This window comes from Eptesicus fuscus, chromosome 25 (genome assembly GCF_027574615.1).
Source record: "Eptesicus fuscus isolate TK198812 chromosome 25, DD_ASM_mEF_20220401, whole genome shotgun sequence".
Taxonomy (NCBI): domain Eukaryota; kingdom Metazoa; phylum Chordata; class Mammalia; order Chiroptera; family Vespertilionidae; genus Eptesicus; species Eptesicus fuscus.
Window position 1 is genome coordinate 7,649,480 of NC_072497.1, and position 18,343 is coordinate 7,667,822.

The 18,343-nt window shown below is 47.3% G+C and overlaps 1 protein-coding gene across 4 annotated transcripts in view; it reads right to left on the reverse strand.

Annotated features, from left to right (window-relative positions):
* Positions 1 to 18,343, reverse strand: part of MCTP2 (multiple C2 and transmembrane domain containing 2) — a 146,287-nt gene that overhangs the window by 65,652 nt on the left and 62,292 nt on the right. For 3 of the 4 annotated variants that reach the window (XM_054713240.1, XM_054713242.1, XM_054713241.1), the window contains exons 9-11: positions 9,599 to 9,763; positions 6,893 to 7,023; positions 1,401 to 1,587 (exon numbers count right to left, since the gene is read on the reverse strand). In XM_054713240.1, the coding sequence (XP_054569215.1) occupies positions 1,401 to 1,587; positions 6,893 to 7,023; positions 9,599 to 9,763 (483 nt within the window). Of the gene's footprint in view, positions 1 to 1,400; positions 1,588 to 6,892; positions 7,024 to 9,598; positions 9,764 to 18,343 lie in introns of those variants that run through there. The other variant, XM_054713243.1, reaches the window with a different exon arrangement.

An 18,343-nucleotide genomic window follows, 5' to 3' on the forward strand; every position in this document is an offset into this window, starting at 1 on the left:
ATCGATGTTTCTCTCTCATCAATGATGTTTCTAACTCTCTCTCCCTCTCCTTCCCTCTCTGAAATCAATAAATAAATATATAAACAAAAAAAAACTTAAAAAAAAAAATAAACTTTAAAAATAAACCTAGAGCAGTCATTATGATCTTGTCTAGTGCCACCTTATAAATACGTGACACACCTCATGAAGTTGGTAAAATTTCCAAGTTATCCATGGGAAAATGTGGAGGAAAGTTTTATTTTTCATCACCAATCCTTCCCTTGTTTACCTAAAGCCATCTGAAAAAAATATGAGCAGTGGATTGTGTCGAAACGTCTTTGGCGTATGGAGAATGTGCGTTAACAGTAAGATGGGTGGCCACGGGTTTTGTACTCCCGGAGATGGAGAATTTTTCAATTAATCAATACACCTGCCCAGGGAAGGGACTGGAGGCACTCAAGTTCACGCCGAGAATAATATCCCCATTAAATAAAGATTCGTCTTCGCTTCAATTTTATGCCACTTTCCGAAAGCGTGTCTTTCGTGGGTGGCAACAACAAACATATTGATTCACAAAGAAGATGAGATAAAAATGGAATGCAAATAAAGACACCTAAAAAGGCAGAGGAGAAAACATTAAGTGAAGAGGACACAGCCATTTGACTTAAAAGTGCTGAGTGGACTTTTAAGCACATCGCAACCACTTAGACAAAATTCTCAGATGCCAATATTATCCCAGGTGGGACGACAGCAGGACAGTCCTCCATGCCTCTGAAGCAGCACTTTCTCACTTGCATCTAGAAGGTTCTGGAAAAGTATCTGTAACACTGTAACCATGAATAGTCGCTTAAAAATAAAAAAAGCTATTTTGTGAACGTGTATTAAAATTCCCAGTCACCTACACAGACCTGCTAAACAGTAGTTTGTCTACTTGAGAGCTTCCATTTCCTCCAAAGACTTCCTAAAAGCTACAAATTCCAAATCCGTTTGTTGGCCTGTAGAATAGCATGAGGGTAAATTCCAATCTGCTTGCACCTTCTCACCAACACATTAACCTCTGGGTCTGATGTCTTGTTTTATGAGACGTACCATTCATCGTTGGACAAAGATCTCGTTCTACGCAGTTTCTCAATTCATAGACTTCGGTGCGACTTAAAAGTGGGAGTGGGTTGCCAGGCTGGTGTGGCTCAGTGGTTGAGCATCGACCTATGAGCCAGGAGGTCACGGTTCGATTCCCGGTCAAGGGCACATGCCCGGGTTGCGGGCTCGATCCCCAGTAGGGGGCGTGCAGGAGGCAGCCGATCCATGATTCTCTCTCATCATGGGTGCTTCTATTCCTCTCTCCCATCTTCTCAGAAATCAGTAAGAACATTTTTTTGAAAAGTGGGGGTGGGGCCGGAGTCCCGAGGCAAAGCACTCACATAGCGCTGGGTGATCTGCTTCCTTTCGCCGGGGTCCGCCAAGGGGCACACGCACAGATCGGACACGGAGACCCCCGCGCAGGGCGTCAGCGTGATGAGCACCAGGAGGGCCCCCGGGCAGCTGTCCAGGGGCAGCTCCAAGCAGTTGGCTTGCTTGAGTGGGAGCGAGGCGATGTCCACTTTACATCTGCAAAAGCGGAAAGCGGAGAGAGGAGAGTGAGCGACTCACTCAGGGCCACCTCGGAGCCTCCAAAGAACCTACGTTTCCTCATTACCCGAACCGCATTCTGTGGGGCATGGGTTTCTCGGGCAGGGAAGGTCGAGAGGGCTCCTCTGGCTTAGAATACTCACTCCTAGCCCAACACGCTCTAAAATGAAGGAGAGGAGCCCGGCCAGTGTGGCTCAGTGGTTGAGCATCGACCCATGAACCAGGAGGTCACTGTTCGATTCCCGGTCAGGGCACATGTCCGGGTTGCAGGCTCAATCCCCAGTGTGGGGCGTGCAGGAGGCAGCCAGCCGATCCATGATTCTCTCTCATCATTGATGTTTCTATCTATCTCTCTCTCTCCCTCTCCCTTCCTCTCTGAAATCAATAAAAATATATTTTTAAAAAATAAATAAACAAAATACAATGAAGGAGGAAAGGTAAAGAATAGAATGGCAAATGAAAAAGAGGCGTCAGATCCTTGCCCAATAAGGTCTGCAGAAAGACAATGAGGTCAGGAATTAGGGAGAGCCCGGCCTGTGTGGCTCAGTGGTTGAGCATCAACCTGTGAGCCAGGAGGTCATGGTTGGTTCGATTCCCAGTCAGGGCACATGCCCGGGTTGCAGGCTGGATCCCCAGTGTGGGGCGTGCAGGAGGCAGCCAAATCAATGATTCTCTCTCATCATTGATGTTTCTCTCTCTCTCCCCCTCTCCTTTCCTCTCTGAAATCAATAAAAATATGTATTTTAAAAAACCAGAATTAGGGAGAAAGGACTTTGCAAGTTTTAAGTATTATGGCTCTATGTGGCTTTTCTGCTCCGTGTCTTTCTCCAGCAAAGAGAATAAAGGATCCAAAAACAATTTAGAAAAGATAAGAGACATGTGAGTGGGAGGGGGGTTAATGAAAAAACCATTTTCTTCCGGATGAATGCCAACGGGCGGGCGTGTTTTTATTCACACCCACGTGTTAAGGTGCTTTCCTAACAGGCGCGTTCCACAGGGCTTCCCCGGTGGGTTTCTTTCTGGACAAACGGAGCCTGAAGCGCTGCTGATGGATCCCACTTCAGCAGCGCGGCTCGGGAAGGCTGTCCCATCTGCTAGAAATTGCATGTTTTCCGCCTCTTCACAACCGATGTTCTGGGCTGGTGAAAACCTCAAGCACGCTGAAAGGCGGAAGCAAACGCCACAAAGGGGGGCTGAGTGCTAAGCGCTTATTTGCTTTAACACGGAAAACTCTGCGTTTGCCTGGACCACACCTGCTTTGTTTATGCTTAGAAGGGTTGCGGGGGTGGGGGTGGGGGCGGAGGCAGGAGGGAGGCAAGAAGAGAGGGAAGGAGGGAGGAAAAGAGGGAGGGAGGGAGGGAGTGACCTGTTTGGACAATCATTCAGAATGTGCTGCACACTGACTCTTGGGCCAAAGTGAGATCTTAGCAGATCTTAGAATAGTTAGTCAATATCATCTCCAGGCCTGGCCAGTGTGGCTCAGTGGTTGAGTGAAGACCCATGAATCAGGAGGTCGTGGTTCAATTCCAAGTCAGGGCACATGCCTGCATTGCGGGCTCGATCCCCATTAGGGGCAGTAGGGGGCGTGCCGGAGGCAGCCGATCAGTGATTCTCTCATCAGTGATGTTTCTCTCTCTCTCCCTCTCTCTTCCTCTTTGAAATCAATTAAAATAAAAATATATATATATATATATATATATATATATATATATACATATATTTGAGTGGCCAGATTATTATGATCTCTGAACTATATATATTAAGAGGCCCAGTGCATGAATTCGTGCATGGGTGGGGTCCGGCGAGCCTGGCCAGGGGGAGGGGACATGGGTGGTTGGCCGGCCTGCCAGCTGGTAGAACTCCTGGTGACGGGGACAATTTGCATATTGGCCTTTTATTATATAGGATACACACTGAGTGGCCAGATTAGTATGCGTTCAGAGATCATCATCATCTGGCCACTCAGTGTATATAGAAAGGAATATAGGCCCCTCCCTCCCATATTGAAAAGCCTGTGGTTTTATTCATCTACAGAAAACAAGGCTAAATTACTTATGTTTCCTCCACAGCAGGCATATATTAAAGCTATGCGCTCCAGCCCACAGCCAGTTAATGTGCTGAGACGGCACTGTTTCTGACCCCCTGTGCACGCCTTTCTCCATTAATCCCACCGCATTTTATTGTCTTAATTCCACACATAATTTTACCGGATCCGTCAGCCCAACCTGCTCCAGTGTCCCTTGCCATGATAGCTTTTAACCTCTCGCTCATTACCATAATTCTGTGTTTTATATTTCAGGCTGGTCAGCTTTTAACTTAAATGCAAAGGGCAGGAAAGAGTGCTGTAGTTTTCGAAGCTGTAAATCTCAGAGGCTAAGGAAGTGGGGGTGAACAGGAGGAAAACCGGGAGTGTGTCAAGCGTGGCTGTAAAAAGCCGGTTGAGGACACGGGTGCCGTTTGTCCAGGGAAAGAGTCCATCCCTGATTCTCCACTGACAAACTGGTGGAATGCCAGAGCCTCTTCCAAGTCACCCGCGGGACTCAGAGGCAGCCCCGGCTCCGGCATCCTCATTCTCAAGTTGCCCAAGCGAAAGTAAGTCTAGAAGATTCCATAATGAGTTCATCTCTACAATCGCCTTGAAGTGTAAAATACACGTTAAGAAAAGAATTATTTTGAACAACTGGTACCGGTTTAAAATGGGAGAGTGTACAATCTATATTCTAGCCATTTTGTTTAAAAGTTGGAGCAGGTTAGCCCGGCTGGTGTTACTCAGTGGTTGAGCGTCGACCTATAAACCAGGAGGTCACAGTTCAATTTCCGGTCAAGGGCATAGGTCATCAAGGTCAAGGACATATACTGGGTTGCAGGTTCCATCCCTGTCCCACGGTTGGGGTGCGTGCAAGAGGCAACCAATAGATATGTTTTTTTCACTTTGATGTTTTTTTCTCTCTCCTCCTCCTCCCCCTCCCTTTCACTCTCTATAAAAATCAATGGGAAAACATATCCTCAGGTGAGGATTTTTGTAAAATATATATTTTTATTGATTTCAGAGAAGAAGGGAGACGAGGAGAGAAATAGAAACATCGGTGATGAGAGAGAATCATTGATTGGCTGCCTCCTGCCTGCCCCCCACTGAGGATTGAGCCCACAACCCGGACATGTGCCCTTGACTGGAATCGAACCTGGGACCCTCCAGTCCACAGGCTGACACTATCCATTGAGCCAAACCAGCTAGGGCAGGTAAGGATTTTTATAAAAAAAAAAACACACTAAGCAGAGAGGACTCAGGAGACAGTTATAACTGACTCTCACTGTCAAAGGGACTCCTGATGCAAAAAGGTATTTCCCAACATTTGGGAGATCAGATAACTAAGCGTTGGAATTACAACAAAGAAAATAAAATGGAAAAAATATGTGAAAAATCTTACCTAATAATAGACAAACATGTAAATTGACTGTACCTCCGCTATGCCCACAGCCAATCAGGAGTGAGTATGCAAATTAACACGACAAATATGGTGGGTTAATTTGCATATGCAGGCGCTGAGCGGCCAGGCGGGGTGGGACGCCTGCTATGAGGGGGTGGTGCAGAGGGAGCTACAGGAGCGGTGCTCCGGCCAGGAGCGAGGACTTGAAGCCAGGGGACAGAAGGCCTATTCTTGCACAAATCTTCGTGCAACAGGCCTCTAGTGTAAAATAAAAAACTGTAAGGAGCATGTCTGAGGTAGGCATCCGCTAGCATCATCTCCCCGTTAACTCTGAGGATCACGCTGTATCTCAGGGTACGTCTCACCCCACCTGGAAGTTCGCTGCAGCTAATGCTGTGTAACCAGCTCCCAAGAGACACTTCTGTGATCTCTTTTACTGCGGGAGAGGAAAGAGGAAAGAGATACCAAAAAAAAAAAAAAATCCTTTAAAATCCATAAAAAGAAAGGACAGAATGACCACTAGGACAGGCACTTAAACAAGAAGCAGCTAAAATCATAAATAAACACCCGAATGACAACACATGGAGTGAAAGGGCCATCGGAAACCAGTGTCTGTCTGTGAAGACACCTCACACACGGGGAAAAGCATTTCCTGTGACGTGGGACAGCCGTGACAGCACAATGGCATGGGGCGAGAGGGTATGACTCTTTGTACTGACACAACAGGTCGGCCATGCATCACGGCAGGGACATGTTCCCACCACTCGGAGGACATGTTGGGACAACATTGGGACACAGAGTGCTCTGTGTCGGCACACTGACGTAACGTGTCCTTGCTCCTGGGCTAGCACAGCGTTTCTGATCCCCTGAACGTACATGGGTGTTGGTGGGGCATGGGTATGTTACAGCAGTGCCCAGTGTCAGGGGTAAGGAGAAGTGTCTGAGGGGTCAGTTACCCTGAGTAGGTGAAGGAGGGGGAGAAGGGACTGGGCTAGTAATCTGACCACACCCCCTGAGAGTGTGGCAGGACCTGCTTTCTTCTGTTTTGATCAATACTAAATGGCATTGCCCAGCCGGCCTGGCTCAGTGTTTGAGCGTCGACCTATGAACCAGGAGGTCACGGTTGGTTTGATTTCCCGGTCAGGGCACATGCCCCAGTTGAGGGCTCGATCCCCAGTAGGGGGCGTGCAGGAGGCAGCCGATCCATGATTCTCTCTCATCACCGATGTTTCTATCTCTCTCTCCCTCTCTCTTCTTCTCTGAAATCAATAAAAATGTATTTTAAATAAATAAAAGGCATAGGACTGCATAAAATGAACACTGCCTTGTTCAATTCAGAACATATATAGGTGTAATATATATGACAACTAGAGGCCCAGTGCACAAAATTTGTGCACAGATAGGGTCCTTAGGTCTGGCTGGTGATCAGGGCTGATCAGGGCCTTCTGGCTGCCGGCCGGGGCCTCCCTTCATTCTGTGCCATCCCCTGGTGGTCAAGGCATGTCATAGTGAGTGATCGGTCTCCCGGTCAAACTCCCACGGGGACAATTTGCATATTAGGCTTTTATATAGAGAGATAGGACAAAGGATGGGAAAGAAATGGAGCCAGATTGACATTTCTAATCTCTCTCTCTCCCTTCCTCTCTGAAATCAATACAAAAAAAATTTTTTTAATAAATACTAAATGCCATCGACCAATAAACAAATAAAAACTGCTCCCAGGGGAGGTTCCAGCTTCCTTCTGGCTCCCTGGGGTGGGCAGGTGAGGTCTGACTCGAAGCCCAACAGACAAAGACCAGCCTCGTGCGGAAAGCGCCGCGCACGCTCCCACCACTGAGAAAGCAGAGCGGACTCACGTGCCCAGTCGCTCCTCGTGCTTTTTGCCGTCCTTTCCCCAGACCTCAATGTCCAAGATGCCCATCCTGTCAGAGAAGTAGTGAAAGTCAAACTCCTCCCGCCACTGCGGATGTGCACTCTTACACAGTGTCTAGAAAACATGCGGTTACAACGTTTATTGTCTTCAGACTGCCATGCATCGCGACAGCAGCTACACATTTCAATTCATTGTTCTAAACAGCAGGGGCAGGAGCTCGGGGTGATGTGTCTGTCTGTCCCTTTCGAAGTTAAACTTTTCCCCTTTGGGGAAGGAAAGGGACTACTTGGAGGTTTTGGGGAATTGGCAAAAACATCACCACTCTTTTAGCTAACCCCCAGATTCAATAGTGGATCCCACCAAGTTAGAAAGCACAGTTACCCCACAAGAAACCTTAACTTTTATGTATATACTAGAGGCCCAGTGCATGGATTCGTGCACCGGTGGGGTCCCTCGGCCTGGCCTGCAGGAATTGGGCCAAAACCGGCTCTCTGACATCCCCGTGAGGGGTCCCGGATTGAGAGAGGACGGTTCTTGGGTGATGCACCCTGGAATCGGGCTCCCTCCTCTCTGGTTCCCGGTGTGTCACCAGAGAACCACAGCTACCAAGTCACTATGGCTCAGCAGCTCCTGCACTGAGTGTCTGCCCCCTGGTGGTCAATGCGCATCATAGCTACCAGTCGGATGGTCGCTTAGGCTTTTATATATAGAGATATATACATATATATGACCTATCTCAATGGATGTTTTACACTGTCCACTCTTACAGAAACTATATTCATTGGTTCATGAAATCATTTTAGTGGCACATCCATTCAGCACTGGCTTAAGAAGTATATAAATGAACAGTCTGGGGTCCTGATTAATATCTGTCAGTTGCATTTCACAAGAAACCCATGAGTTCAGGACACTGCTGCCTGTTTTTTTTTTTTAAATCTCAGTTTGCTGAGTCCAGTCCCTCAAGGGAGAGAGGAAGTCTAGCAAACCCCACTGCCGCCACATTTGAAAATGAACAAGGCTGGTCTGAACGCTCCACAGCGTTTCTGTGTTTTCGTAGAGGGACTTGAAACGTCCTAAGCGTTTGAATCACTGGCAGGCTTTGTCTTTCTTGTTTCATTTACATAGAGATTCAATTTGTGGCTAAAAAGTGAGCAGGAATGCTGGTCCCTGAGTACCAGCCTCAACTAAGGGCACAATATCCACTATTAAATCTTCGTGCCAGCCATGACCACATGGGTAGACAGGGACCAGCCCCTCCTGGCCTATAGCCAGCATCACGTAACATCATTTAAGCTGTTGGTCACATTGGACTGACTATGCCAGGTCACAGAATTTAGCAACCACGATGGAAAAACAAACCAAGTATTAGACCACAAATTAAACACAATATCCCCCAGGAGGGGATCCCAGAGCAGATACTGGACTAATTCTCCACTTCACCTTAGTTCCAAAGAGCTAAGTGTGCCCCGTGATGAATAATGTTCCTATAAATCCTTCGCCCGGCCCTGGCTGACTGAAGAAATCTCAGCCAGAGATGTGGTTACCCTGGATACAGTCTCTGGGAGGTACAGCCTCAGACTACCTGGCGAATATCACCTGCATGTTTCTGCCGTAACTCGCCCTCGATTTTTCACATTTTTTTTATAAACTGATTCGTCAACATGAGCTTCGATTCTCTAGTCCGTGTCCTGGTGGAAATGACGCTTCGTGTTTGATTCTGCGCTGAAATCGGTTCAGCGGGGACAAACTCTTGGCTCCCTACAACATCTGCCAACTTGGGTGCGTCTGTTATGCCTTCCACGCGCGGAAGGCCGATCTGCAAATATCCTGTTTTTGAAAACCTCCCCCTGATGTTTTTTTTATTATGTGGCTTTTGGCAAGGGGCTTAACTTTCAAGTACCCGGTTCCCTCCATCCATAAAACATAGAACAGATTCCTGTCTGACAGCTATGTAAAACTAATTCATTACCATGGTTTGGAGACCACGGTTTGTGAAAGAGAAACCACACCAAATTAGTAAGATTAAAAATTAAATGGAATTCGGATCAACAGAATCAGATGACTGGTTTGGAAAGGCAGCTAAAAATGCCAGTATTTTTGCTCATAACAAGTCACTTTTAATACGTTAGTTTGGTGTGTGTTTTTTGTTTTGTTTTTTAATCATAGCAACAAAACAAAACAAAACAAAACAAAAAAAACCCCAGCAGCACTCAAAGTCTATTTTTGGTGTAAATACTAACAAGAAAGAGAAAGAAAATTGTATATAATTTTGAAAATACTTTGTTATCGCAAATACTGTAACCCAAGTATAATATATATTACTATCTACTCTCTTATTTTTGTTACAGTTTGAAGGCGTTTAATTATCCTTTATCCGCCTTCTACGAAACACAGTTTTTGCTTATTTTTAAAACAAAATAAATCTTGCATTCAAAACTATTATTTAATGAGTTTTCTCCAGCTCTAGTGACTGGATGGAACGAAACTTAACTCAGCAATCAAATACTCCTACTAACTGACTGCATCTATACCATTATTTTGCTTTCTGGAATAACCCGAACATAGCTAAGAGGGCTAAAAAGAAATGACTTCTATTCTTGTAGACATGTACAGTGGGGAAACATTTTTTTCCAAAGAAACAAAAAGTTTATTTTAAGATGCTGTTCTCCTTAAAGAGCTGACAACTCACCTTGCTTTTGTACCTCTGCTCGCCCAGCTTTAACAGGACGAATATCTCTGCCACATTTCCCACCGACACGTTCTTTCCCTCCAGCAGCGCGATGCTTACGATCCCGTTCCAGAGCTGGTTCTTCTTCAAGGCCTCTGAGAGCCGCAGGTGGCGCATCAGCGAGGACTAGAGCAAAAAGGAGAGATGAGAGGTCAGCTCGCCGGTGACTCCCGAGTGCGTGCGACGCTGGCGATCACAGGCATTCCCGCTTTCAGTGTGCGATGCCACGGGGCACGCCCTGCCTGGATGGAGCAAGGGTTGCTACCCTTCACTGATTGTGCAAACCTCCGGTCACAGCTGTGGGGTTTCTTTCTCCGGCACTGGGCTCGCAGCGATAGAGGGAGAGATGCCTGCGAGCGACACTGGCACTCGGCACTGGCCTGTCCTCCCACCCAGCTCTTGGGGAGGCATCCTTCAACTGGGCCTTCGGCTATTGTAATGATAGGAAGGGAAGAAAGGCATTCTGGGAAACAGAGGTATCAGAACAAGGCATTGCTTTGTAGGGAAATGAAATATCTATGGGCATTCAGAAATAGTGGTGTGTGTGTGTGTTTTTAAATATATATATATATGTCAGAGAACAAGGGAGAGGGAGAGAGAGAAACATCAATGATGAGAGAGAATCATTGATCAGCTGCCTCCTGAACGCTCCCTACTGGAGATCGAGCCCGCAACCCGGGCATGTGCCATGACAGGGAATAGAACCATGACCTCCTGGTTCATAGGTTGTCACTCAACCACTGAGCCACACCAGCCTAGCAGAAATAGTGGTTGTGAATTTATCCTTCACACTTGAATCTGTCCCCACTCCCCTTTATTCTCTGGGCAATTACTAAAAAGCTCATCCCTTGCGAGATTCATAACTCCAGCTGGGATTGGCCAGCCAGCTGAGCTTTACAGATGTGGGGCGGGGGGGTGAGGGGAAGAGAGAGGAAATAATGTATAAAGAACTTAGCACAGTGCCTGGAACCCAGGACAGTTCAGTTCAGTAACTATTAGCTTATTTTGTTCCTTTTCTAAAGGATGTTACTCATGCCCACTCATACACACCTTAAACCAAATACAGAAAAAGGCAAACATCCCCTACTACTAAATTATCCAGAGGACAAGCACATTTTAATTCCCATTCTGTGAGTTTCCAAACACATACCAAGGTAGAACAGTATATGACATCTCCACGGATTTATTCACCAGAGTCAACCATTTGCCAGTCTTATTTCATCCATCCCTTCACTACTTGCTTCTGGCTGAAATACTGGAAAGCAAATTCCGCATATGTGTTTTTTGTTTGTTTGTTTTTTTTTTTTTAAATATATTTTCATTGATTTCAGAGAGGAAGGGAGAGGAAGAGAGACACAGAAACATCAATGATGAGAGAGAATCATAGATGGGCTGCCTCCTGCACGCCCCCCACTGGGGATCGAGCCCACAACCCGGGCATGTGCCTTTGACTGGACTCGATCCTGGGACCCTTCAGTCCACAGGCTGACGCTCTATCCACTGAGCCACACCGGCTAGGGCCCATGTTTGTTTTTCTATAGGCATGACGCTCAAAAAGAGTAGCCATCATTCCCTTAATATCGTTAAGTACCCAGGGCATCTTTACGTTTCACTGACGGTCTCAACAACATCTTTTTTATGGTTAGCTGGTTTGGGTGCGGATGCCAATGGGACCCACACACTGCATTTAGTTGGCGGAGTTCATTTATGCTCTCGGTTCAATAAATGAAGTGGCGCCGGCATACCCAGCTTTCTCTGAAGGAGAAATAAATGGACTGAGGAATGTAAATGGCGCCAAGTATCATAGGAAAGCAATGAATTTCTAACGCTATATATTCATCCTGTCATCGGCTCAATATATCTTCCAGGACGTTTAGACACCAATTTGCTGGGACACCAGTTCGTCACAATTTATCACAACAAATGGTACGTCCGGGCCGTATTAATTACAGACCAGCTTACCTCATCCGGCACACGGCACTCTGCCACTCCGAAGAAATGATGCAACAAGCATCCGGTTGATCATTTTATAACCACCTTAAGCACTAAGGGAATCTATTCTCCCAAACTTCACACCCATATCGCTGTTCTCATAAAATGCACACACATGCATGCACACACACACACACACACACACACACACACACACACAGATTTTGGAGGTGCTGAGACAGAGAAGGAAGGGCAGACAAGAAAAGAATTAATTTTAAGGAGAAGAAAAATCCCTTTCCACTGGAGAACATGATCTCTGAACGCATAATAATCTGGCCACTCAGTGTATATCCTATATAATAAAAGGCTAATAGGCAAATTGTCCCCTCGACCAGGAGTTCGACCAGCAGGCAGGCTGGCCAACTGCCCATGTCCCCTCCCCCTGGCCAGGCTGGCCAGACCCCACTCATGCACGAATTCATGCACCGGGCCTCTAATTAATACACACACACACACACACACATACACTGAGTGGCCAGATTATTATGCATTCAGAGATCATAATAATCTGGCCACTCAGTGTAAACCTTCTTTTGTAACTTCTATTTGCCTCTGGGGTGTGGACTGAATGTACTCCAGAATGAAAGTTGATAAAATAGTTAAAAGCTAAGCAATTTTCTACTTTTAAAAAAATGTTTTTATTGATTTCAGAGAGGAATGGATAGAGTGAGATAGAAACATCAATGATGAGAGAGAATCATTGATTGGCTGCCTCCTGCACGCCCCCTACTGGAGATCGAGCCTGCAATCCGGGCCTGTGCCCTTGACCTGGAATCAAACCCAGGACCCTTCAGTCCACAGGCCGATGCTCTATCCACTGAGCCACACAGGCTAGGGCCGCAATTTCCTACTTGTTAAGAACAACAAACACCAGCACCATGTGTAGACAGACAGACACGTATGTAAACATCTAAGTATGTGTGTTTATATGTCTATAGGTGTCCGTACAGATGTAGCTACACTGAATACACGGTAGAGCTTAGGAAGCACGCGGGCCGAAAGCTTCTCCCTTTACAAAGAAAATGAGATTTTGATTCATCTGTCCCGCTGCCATTTCCTGTTTTGTGTGTGTTTTTCTTCTCAAACTTGGACTTGCCAAACAACACGCTAATGCATGACCTGTCCCGTGGCCATGCTTCAAAGCCCCGACTGATGTATTCCTCCCTAAACACTGAAACTATTTCAAAATCCTTTTTTCTGAAGAAGGGAGTCGTGTCCACGGGAGATCAAAGGGCAGCCTGCAGTCTGGCAACCGCCTAAGAAAAATGGCCGTGTTTCCGTGAAATATGTCCTTAGCATCATTCTGGGGCTTTGGCATGTCCTCATTTCGAATGGGATGTTTATCTTGGAAGGGCTTCTATCTAACTTGTCCGTAGAGCAGGCCCACTTAGCTCGATGAGCTCTGTGAAAAGGGGATCCAAAGCCGGTCACCCAGGGGCCCCCGAGAGAGGTTCCATATGGCGGGACAGCCTGGGAGGGCGCGGCCGCGGACACCCGCTGCATTACGGCGTAACATCTGGATTATTGCTCGCCGCGTCCCTGGGAAGTATCCACTTTCCATCAAAGCCTTTATCTATCTCGGTCGGACTTTGAACATTTTGGTCTGTAACGCAGTCATGTTGGATGTGACGGACTCGCTCTGTGCTGGCCAAGATTTTTTTTTTTTTTCTTCCCCTCTTACTAAAGGCAGGCTAGGGAAAGAGCCGTATGCATGGCTAGCTCAGAGATAAGAGAGGAACATAAAACCTTGCCCTAGCCCCCTGGTTGGCAAACTGCGGCTCGCGAGCCACATGCGGCTCTTTGGTCCCTTGAGTTTTTAGCAAAGGCCAGCTTAGGAGTACCCTAATGAAGTTAGTAACAATGTACCTACCTATATAGTTTAAGTTTAAAAAATTGGGCTCTCCAAAGAAATTTCAATCGTTGTACTGTTGATATTTGGCTCTGTTGACTAATGAGTTTGCCGACCACTGAGTCTGGCTCAGTGGATAGAGCGTCAGCCTGCAGACCGAAGGGTCCCGGGTTCGAGTCTGGTCAAGGGCATGTACCTTGGTTGCAGGCACCTCCCCAGCCCAGGCCCTGGTCCACGAGGCTCCTACAGGAGGCAACCAATCGATGTGTTTCTCGCACATCGATGTTTCTCTCTGTCTTTCCCTCTCTCTTCCACTCTCTCTAAAAATCAATGGAAAAACATCATCGGGTGAGGATTTAAAAACACACACCTTTATTCTGCGTATTTCACCCTCAATACTCCTGCCCACTCGAAGGTTATCTATAATAATAGAAGCGTAATATGCTAATTAGACCGGCCGTCCTTCCAGACGAAGCCAGGGCTGTGAGGGCCGAGCCCCTTGCACGGATTTCGTGCATCGGGCCTCTCGTGTGTTAAGTAAAGTTTCGTCTGCTCACAACGCATTCTGGGATATGTGCACGGGCTTTTAAAAAAGTTTCTTAATTAATTGAACATTTCTCTTCCACCCTGGAGAGCTGCGAGGCAGAGCCCGGCTCGCAGATGCTGTTGTGGTCTTCCAAAGCTCTCTCTCGTCCCCCCACAATAAATCGGGCTCCATCTTCCTCCCTCTGCACTCACTCTGTTAGCTCAATGGCTCAGGTTTTCACGGCGGCGGTGCCGGAGCCTGTGAGTGAAATTTGTCATCTTAATGCAGCCTGGAATGTGCAGGGAGAAAAGGAAATGACCCATCAAAGGAGAGGCCCGCCCCACCTGCGCTGAAACAAACACCCCGAGATAGAGCAAAGTTTCGGGGTCCTGACCCTAATTTCTCAGCAGACATAACGGGTAAAATATGGGACGTCGGGGTTTTGTTATGTTTCTCCTTCCTCCCAAAGGATCGGAACCTTTTACTATTTCTATGTTGATTCATTCATAGGCTCTCTCTCCCTCAGCCCCCCCCCACCCCTGCCGGCTGCCCCCCCAAACCCACAGCATTCTTCCAGTGACTTCTCTCGGAAACACACACGTTATTACTAGTGAAAACAAGGTGTGATGTTTAACTTCGACATATACTGACTTTCATTAAGAAACCAGACAGCTTGGCCCTAGCCGGTTTGGCTCAGTGGATAGAGCGTCGGGCTGCGGACTGAAGGGTCCCGGGTTCGATTCCGGTTCAAGGGCACATGCCCAGGTTGCGGGCTCGATCCTCAGTAGGGGGCGTGCAGGAACCAGCCCATCAATGATTCTTGCTCATCACTGATGTGTGTGTCTCTCTCTCCCTCTCCCTTCCTCTCTGAAATCAATAAAAATACGAATTTTTAAAAAAAAAAATGAATAAATGGTTCTTACCTGGAATGGATTGCTAGCAAAAGGACCGTGCCACACTTACCCCAGATTAAAACGATGTACCGGAGTGGATTACAGCTTGACCAATATCAAAGTAATCCTTTGGGTGTAATAAAATACCAAAAACATTTTTTTTTTTAAAGATAAAAACTACAGCCAAGACCGGTTTGGCTCAGTGGATAGAGTGTCGGCCTGTGGACTCAGGGGTCCCGGGTTCAATTCCGGTCAAGGGCATGTACCTTGGTTGCGGGCACGTCCCCGGTGGGGGGTGTGCAGGAGGCAGCTGATCGATGTTTCTCTGTCATCGATGTTTCTAACTCTCTATCCCTCTCCCTTCCTCTCTGTAAAAAATCAATAAAATATATTAAAAAAAAAAATCTAAAAAAAAAAAAAAAAGATAAAAACTACAGAGGGGCAGTGAGAAAAGTTTCACAAGATTTTGCTAGTTGGTGCCCAGTACTTTGTGGGCACGTTTTATATCATCTCAGTCCTGGAAACATAAAAACGTGTTCCACTCTCGCCCATGCATCTTAGGTTGACGCGCATTATTTGGTCTACATCATTGTAAGAACGTACTAAGCAGTCAATGAAAACAAACGCGAGGAAAGATGAACTTCGTGAGTAAAACGACAGGAAAGCAAGGTTGCGGCTATGTCGGCGCTATTTAGAAACGCCAAGAACCTTGGGTGTATAAGAGGTTTCCCTGAAATATTTCTGTCGAGCGTTTTCAGCATGTAAAACTACTGCTCATTGTCAACAGCTTTTACAGCGTGACGTGAGCCGATCCATACATCCAAGCAGAACACCTCCTACCCGCAGCCCCTTATATCATCTGAAGCGGATCCTGAAGGCATAAATCCCCCTAGAGCTACACACAAATCTGCGTAAGAATATAAAGAAAGCCTTTTAAATTCCCCACATGGACGTGGACAGGAGATGAGATTTATATCTGTAGATGAAAACGCTAACACAGTCCCAAGGGTATGAGTAATCTGTATGTACAAAAATATTAGCTCTAAAAGTTTTATATTCAGTTGACTATTTTTTTTGTTAAGTATGAGGGAATATCATCGCTCAATTGTCACACTTAAAAATAAAAATGAGCCCGGCCGGTGTGGCTCAGTGGATAGAGCGTTGACCTGCAGACTAAAGGGTCCCGGGTTCAATACTGGTCAAGGGCACATGCCCGGGGTTGCAGACTTGATCCCCAGTAGGGGGCGTGCAGGAGGCAGCGGATCAATGATTCTCTCTCTTCAGTGATGTTTCTATCATAAAAATTAGCCTGGCCAGTGTGGCTCAGAGGTTGAGAGCCGATCTAGGAACCAGGAGGTCACGGTTCGATTCCCAGTCGGGGCACATGCCCAGGTTGTGGGCTCGATCCCCAGTGTGGGGTGTGCAGGAGGTAGGCAATCAATGATTCTCTCGTCATTGATGTTTTCATCTCTCTCGTCCTCTCTGAAATCAATAAAAATATATTTTAAAATTTCAATTAAGAGAAGTTTTTAAAAAATGGATAATGTCTACAAATACTCAATGACTCTCAGGGCTCGGAACCAGGAAAATGTTTCTCAATGCATTTAAAACATAAAGAAGAAGAAAATGAAGGCTATGTGATAACTTAAGATTTTCTAGTTTTGGCCTGATCTCTAGCGAGTTCAGAAGGCCATCAATCACATTTACCCGACTAGTATTTCTCCATTCACAATTGTCATCCTACCGGCCGTTACTTCCATGTTCCGGATTTCTACGTCTCTTCTTCACTTAAAGTGTTTCAGTGCTGGCCCTGGCCGGGTAGCTCAGCTGGTTAGAGCCCCGTCCCGATGTAGCAAGGTCATGGGTCTGATCTCAGGTCAGGGCACATAGAAGAAGCGCTCAATGAATCCTATATAATAAAAACCTAATATGCTAAGTGTCTGGTTGACTGGTCGACCGTTCAACCAATCAAAGTGTAATATGCTAATGATATGTTAAGGCTGCTCAACCACTCGCTATGACGTGCACTGACCACCAGGGGGCAGACGCTCCGACTGGTAAGTTAGCTTGCTACTGGAGTTCAGCGGATTGGGACTGAGTGAGACCGGCTGGACACACCCTGGAGCCTTCCTGCAGTCCCTCCCTGGCTGGCCAACCTCCCACGTCCCTCCCCGGCCCTGATCATGCACCAGTGGGGTCCCTCGGCCTGGCCTGTGCGCTCTCTCAATGTGGGACCCTTGGGGGATGTTGGAGAGCTGGTTTCGGACCAATCCCGCAGCCAGGTTGAGGGACCCCACTGGTGCACGAATTCATGCACTGGGCCTCTAGTGTATACATAAGTAGAACAACAAATCCATGTTTCCCTCTCTCTCTCTTTCTCTCTCTCCCTCTCTCTCTCTGTATCCCTCCCTCTCTCTAAAAAAATCAATAAATAAACATTTAAAAATATATATTTCAGTGCTGTTCTATCCAGGGCGGGGACCTGAGTGAAGCCCTGGGGTTACAACATTTAAGGAATTGCTCACTCTTGGGCTTCTGCAAAGTCAGGCTGGCACCTACGCCCCAGTGCTTCCTTCTGTTCCCCACCTGGGCACCTCTCTGCCCTACCCCTACCCCCACCCCAGCGCTACCTACGATGTAGCAGCGTAACCACTGGCCTCCAAGGCCCGCCCTCCTTACCCCTCTGGCTTCCTCCCCTACTCCGCCCAGCACCCCACTTTGCACCTGAGACCACGCCAGTGGCTCTCCACCTGGTGCATGCTTCGGACGCACCTGGGAGGGCTGCTAAGAGATTGCTGGCTCTCAAGCCCTGGAGTCTCGAACTTAGCAAGTCTGGAGTGGGGGGCCAAGCCCTTAGCAAAGCAATAACCTGCTAAGCACACTGCCTGCAAAGGGCTCAACCCTGTGGCGAGCGCTTGTCTCTGCCAAGTGCTCAGAGGCCAAACTGACCCTGTCGACCCGTATGACTGAGTCAAAGGCAAAGCAGAGCCACGATAAACTGCCGGGATTTCCTGGGTCTCAATTGTTTAGCCACAGAGTTGGCGCACCCACAGAGTCGGCGCACCCACAGTCACGCAGCGCGGGAACAGGAGCCTACAAGAGGGGTCAGAACCAACAGGAGGCGCCATCACCCCATCGCAAGAGAGCACACCTACAAACATTCACAGGATCCCTCCCAGCACCCTGTCACCAGGCAGCTACTGTGTGATGAGTCTGAGGTCGGTAGACCTGAAAAAGCTAAAGTGGAAAAATGAGCAACAAAGGAGGTTCTGGTCCATGAACAGGACAGCTCTTGGGGTTCAAGACCAAGCTAAGCCGCCCGGCCGGTGTGGCTCAGTGGTTGAACATCGACCTAGGAACCAGGAGGTCACGGTTCGATTCCAGGTCAGGGCACATGCCCGGATTGCGGGCTCCATCCCCAGTGTGGGGTGTGCAGGAGGCAGCCA